The sequence below is a fragment of the Rhea americana genome, unplaced genomic scaffold (assembly GCF_003343005.1).
Source record: "Rhea americana isolate MKP2758 unplaced genomic scaffold, rheAme1 scaffold_193, whole genome shotgun sequence".
NCBI lineage: Eukaryota > Metazoa > Chordata > Aves > Rheiformes > Rheidae > Rhea > Rhea americana.
Genome location: NW_028186072.1, coordinates 1,242,037 through 1,248,036, shown reverse-complemented (window position 1 = coordinate 1,248,036; position 6,000 = coordinate 1,242,037). Strand labels below are relative to the sequence as shown.

The following is a 6,000-nucleotide window of genomic DNA, read 5'->3' as shown; positions in this document are numbered from 1 at the left end:
CGCCGCTGCCCGCCGGGCTCGCGGCGCGGCGCGGCAGGGAAACAAACCCCTGCAGCGCGCTCTCCCGCGGCAGCTTCAGTCCTTCAGGCACTCCAACTCCTTTTTTCAGACCGTACCAATTTCTGATAACGACACTCTCCGGCTTTTCATCGGAGGAATGCACTGGAGCCGTCTATGTATTAAAAATACTTAATGTTACACTTAGAAAGCAACAGTGACAAAAACTGCCAGCAGCAATACTGCCTCGCGTCTCGCCTGCTCGGGTGCACTCGACCGCAGTGCAGGGAGCCGCAAGTAACGCTGAAGCTGGCCAACAGCTTACACAAATCCTTCTTTCCAACACTTGCTCTATATTCTGGAGGAAGAACTGGACTGGGCTAGCTCAGGCTATTTTACTGTGGGCTGACAAAGTGCTGGAACACACCTGGAGAACGGAAGAGCCTTTTGGTGAGCAAAGAGGAAATAAGCAGTGATTTACCAGCAGTTCTTATAAATTACACAAGCCTGAAAAAGACTGTATTTGTAAAGACTTTGCAACTTAAATGTGACGTGGTATATCATGTAACTGGGACAGAGACAGAAGGAAAACAGATTCAGTTTTAAAAAGTGAAACAAATTGCATGCTTCAAACACGCTCCCCTGCCCGCACATCTTCCTAGAGAGGCCATTTGGCATTTGCGCAGCAAGCGAGCCTGAAGCTCAGYGACAGCCACAGTGTCGCCAGGACCGACTCCCTTGACACCTAGAGCTCTGCAGCAAGAGCATCTGCCGGGATGGGGAGATGTTCCTTCAAGCTGGCAGGTGGAGACGTGTGCTGCCCACGCTTTCCCACGGCAGGAAGCAGGCCGGCAGAGCCCCTCTGGGCAGCCCCTGCCCCCGGCCGAGGTCCCCGCTCCGCGCACGCACGGGGTGATGATGCTCACGCCCCGGGGTCGCTGCACGTCCTTCGCTTCGCACTGCAGCAGGGGCGGATCTCAGCAGCACAGACTCCCTGCTGCAAGGACAAACAAGCAATGTGGACACTCCTGTTCACACACAGAACAGGAACAATACTCATTCACTAATTATTCAATTATTTAATTATCTGTTACAGTTAGTAATTACAACATATCCTTACTTCACTATCTGAGAGAACAATTAGAACTTGTTTCCACTTCTGCTGGAAAAAGTGACTGCATGAGCTTTCAGCATGCATGATTATTACATTGGACACTAATGTCAAAAATAATTTGGAATGCTTTCCTAGTATTGAGTCTCCAAACTGAATTACTTGTCAGGAATCCCCTCAAATGCACAAAAGATCAAATCTACGTCTGACTTCTCTCCCTGTGCAATTCATCTGAATTGGAAAGCCAGAACAGAAATAAATACCTCAGACACGTGAAAATGCACGAATCCAAGTCCTCCCTTCACAGCCTGRGATCGGCTCCAGTCCAGAACTGGAGAACTGTCAAGATGGGGAAATAATCTACAGAAGAACGTGTAGTGCATGCCTACCTGCCTTTGATCTTGGCCTTTACTCTGAAGCTTTCTGCCACYCAAATTAGTTTTGAAACGTTCATGTCATGTCTGAAACTGAGCTAAAGGAGACAGCTGAAGCAGCTCGAGCCAGCCAGTGCTCTGCTACCCTTCGCACACGTCTCCTCACGCCTCTCCGAGAGGGCGCTTTGCTGCCCTTACCCGCGAGAAGCAAGCCTGGTGCCTCCACAGATTTTAACCTGTAGCGAGCAGTACAAAAAGCTTCGACACAGAGACCTGGGCCTACACGCGACAACAGGCACCAGTATTGCAGCACGGCACCCGCTTCGCTCAGCGGAGACCTGCCACCCAGCAGCCGCTCGGGCGGGCTTTCTCCAGAGCTCTGCGGGGAGCCGGACGCGTGCGCCGCGCCCGTGACGCAGACGGCTCCTCAGCGAGCGACGCAGGCGCTGCTCGCGGCGTAGGAAAAACTGGCAGGTTTAGAGAACTGCCCAAGTCACTGCGGCTGGCAGGAGTAAGGACGGTTCCTTTTAGTAAAAATATGCCCACCAAAAAGAAAAAAAGGAGGTTTCTGTATGTCAGATGCTTTACATATATATATATATATTCTTTTTTCTAAGTGATACTTTTGAAGAAAGTCCAAGAGCTGAGGTAATGATACTGTTACAAGAACAGGATTTAATTATGAGAGAGGGAAGAACTACAACACACAAAGACTGTCATCGGATTTGATGGCAAAATGTATTTGCAAAGGCCTCCTAACCGATCCTCCTCTACACACACACAGGAGCATGAAACCAGGAGGATAAAAACCTAGCTGCAACCTCACACAGGCTGCAGTCAGGGTTGGTCCTTCAACACAGGCCCATGTCCAAGAGTGCACATCTTCCAACTGACACCAGCACAGCGACTTGCTTATTTAAAGATGGGCACCTGCTTAAGCACCCAGCTAAACGTGAGAAGGAACAAAAAAAAAATTTTGCTAGATTTTCTATTTTTCTTCTTTCCAGATTTCAAGAGTTTGTATCTCACCAAATCAGAAAAAATAGAGTAAATTAAAAGTGCACTATGTTTTTAAAAACAACTCTACGTTGTTTATACTAAGCCTGCTCAGTAGGTAACGAACAATGGAAGTGAACAAGTAGAAAAAACGTTGAAGAAAATACAAAGAACAGCCAACCGCTCGTGYACACACGTAAACCTTGCATGAAGTAATTCTTCTACCAGCAAAATCCAAGGRAAAAAAGTTATTAAGAATGAAATGAAGCAAAGCACACTGAAATTAAAATTGACAAATGTGTGTGTCTCACAAATGAGACAGACCTTCAAACTGCAGTACCAACTTCAGACAGCCAAAGCACACAAGGAAAAGCCATAGGCATAACATCAAATTTTAGTTCATTTGTCACTTAGGCTTTCACAGCTTTATGCATTAAGTAAAAAGAAAATTCACATACAGGATTATTTCTAAAATTAACTCTAAACTTTCCATATGGAATTGCCAAGAAATTGGATATATTTACAGCATATTACTTAAATCATAAAACCTAGTAATTAATAATTGAAGTAATCAGCTTCTACAAGATTATTCTCTTACACATATATATATTAAATATGACGCAATTAAAAGAGTATTTTTTCTTTCTGAATGGTGACTTCAGCATTCAATTTCATATGATGTAAAAAAGAAGCAAGACTTGCAATAAAATTAAGGTTATAATAAAAGTAAAATCAACTACATAATTTAAAAGAAGGAAATTGCAACACAATAATTAACATCTCATACAATGTACAGTTTCCACATAAAACCACAGAGGTACTTTTCTAAAATTAAAAAAAAAAAAAAAAGAAATGAACTGAATACCAGCATGGAGAGAGATCTATTGTATAGGTCCCATTACAGAAAAATCACAGTTGTATGCCAATTTTTAGGAATTAAAATGAAACATTATACAGCTTGTGATGCAGAGTGAAGAAATCTGCTAGTAAAGCTTTCAGTCAGGTCTTCACAGCAATCAGGTTTACTCAGGTAGTGGTTTTGAACATTTACTAGTGAAAATGTTAAGTCAATCTACTGTTTTCTAGCTAGTACAGAAGATCTAAAAGCTAATGTAATGAATTTGTCCCAAATCAGAACGCATTTATATACTTATCTTTAAACATGCCAGTAGCTCCCTTGACATCCATATGATTGTTTATCATAACAAGTACCAGACATAAAAATTGGAAGACAGCTATACTTTTCTTCTGGTTATYCCCTGAAAATCTACCAAGAAAAATACAAAATTATTCATCTTTCCCCATCTTCAAATCAAGAGTATACTTTTCTCAGTAATTCCACAAACACTAATTACTAGCTTCACTGCAGTGGTAACTGAGGGAACTTTGAGAGCCTAAATTTGCAGGATATCAGATTAGAGGAACTCATCCTAAGTACTACAAATCTACTAGTATGCTTAAAGTTCAATATATATTCAAAACTTACATAATGCTTGTCCCCTTCACAGGGTCAGCCTGGTGCTACCGAACCACTGTATCACTGTTCTCTGAATTAGTAAAAAAGAATGCAATGTCAATCCCGAAGAATACTACAAAAGCTGAATTTCACAGATGTAAGGACATATGCTGCAGATACAAGGCCTCATGGCTAAGAACCTTACAAATTTCTTATTCTGACAATGTACATCATAGCCTCAAAAGTCTGAAATATCCTGAAATAACCTTTGAAAACCCTTGGAAAAAAAMCCTTGGAAAGGGTCTTCAGGATGTGAACATGGATTATCATATACAAGAAAAAAGAAAATTTTAGCCTCTGACAACAAGCAACTGAATTTAATGACCCAAGACAAACCTCCTGTATTACTCCAAGCCTGGGCAAGAGATGAGGGTGAGAAACATGGTAGTGGCCACAAGAGCGAATGTGCAAAACTGCTGCCATATTATTCCTATTCATTATATTCTTCTAAGGGCATGTGTAGATGGTTAGCTTCTTATTCCAAACCACTTTTTTCATTTTATTCTAATGGAATTATTGAGCTGTGGAAGAGCAACCACCGCTTATTTATCTCACCTATTTTTTCTTATCTAGTAGTTGTGCATAAAATGGAGTAAAAGCTTTAAAATGAATGCTAGATTTATATGAACCCAGCCTCTACACCGTAACATCTAATCAAATATATGACCTGTTTTATAGTAATATATTGCCAGCTACATATATTAATGATTTTACATTCTTTGGAAATTTAATGCTGAGATTTGCTTCCAGGCTTTAAAGAGAGTAAAAATTTGCAAAGACAGAAGTATAATTTCATAATTACCAGCCTTAGGCTAATCCTGTCACAGCACAAAATTCTGAGAAAATCAGAGAGAGTGAATTAAAATCATTTTTTTTAAAACTAATTTTACAGTTACTTTCCRGACAGGTATTACACTTTAAAAATCCAGTGATCTACTGGTAATCATCAAGTCAAGAGCTATTAAATGAACTCAGTCTACTGATTCTATTCAGAATACTCCAAAAGCATGAGGGGATATGAAGACAGATATGCATAAAATTAGCATTTTTATGCAGACTTATACTGGCTAAGATGTAACTGACTATTACTGCAGATAAATTAGTTGATAAATTCTACTCTTCCTGTCATTCACTTCTATGCAATGCTGCTAAACACAATCTGCTCTGCTAGATCAATTCTGTATGTATCTGATGCCTACCTTCAACAGCATATGGGATTTGTGCATGAATTGGTAACTCAACAGTGTCTACTTGCTCTATGTGAAATCCAAGAGAGAAAGCACCAGTGAGGCTCAGGATTTGTTTCTGAATTAAATTCCTGTGTTTTTACAATCCCTACATGCAGTGCTAATTGTACGTGATCCATAGGATAATTTTGAAATGGATGGACAAAGTAATTACYATTATTCTCCAGATATTTCAGATATTTAAAATATGTCCTTTTCTTCTCTCAAACTCAGTATAGCAGAATTGCATTTTCATTGTCATTTAGATTCAAATGAGAGATTGTCTCAAGGTAGCAGCAATAGTCAACGTAAGAGTAAACTATGTCTTGAAAAGTTACAGGTTTTAATGTCTACATTTTTGTAAGATCTTAATGTAAAAATCAAATAAAAATGTTCATTCTAACTTTCAGGGGATATATTACAACTCAGAGATAGGACTGTGGTTTCTGGCAAACAATAAAAAGAGGAAGACAAATATTTGTACATTTTGTATGTTGAATTTTAGACATATTTCAACTATATTGTCAAGCCTGCTTCCTTCAAACATACTGTCAAGCTCAGGGCTGATGCTTCTCTTTCTGGTGTGTTCTGGCCTATGTCTCTTCAACCTTGCAAATAACCTAAGGATGCTCAGGAAACACCTGTAATTCAGTGCTTTTAAATAAGCTGACTTACTCTATTTGCTCTATCAGTGCTCTCCATCTCCTAATCCTTTTTAGAGTGCTAAGGATGTGTGACTGAAGAACCTGTGGCAGTGGTCACCGACTGTTGCAGAAATAA

At 40.3% G+C, this 6,000-nt stretch overlaps 1 protein-coding gene across 1 annotated transcript in view; it reads right to left on the bottom strand.

The window, feature by feature from the left end:
• Positions 1-6,000, bottom strand: part of ARHGEF26 (Rho guanine nucleotide exchange factor 26) — an 89,450-nt gene that overhangs the window by 61,374 nt on the left and 22,076 nt on the right. Inside the window, exon 2 of the mRNA XM_085302873.1 lies at positions 48-172. Coding sequence (XP_085158999.1) covers positions 48-172 — 125 coding nt within the window. The remainder of the gene's footprint in view (positions 1-47; positions 173-6,000) is intronic.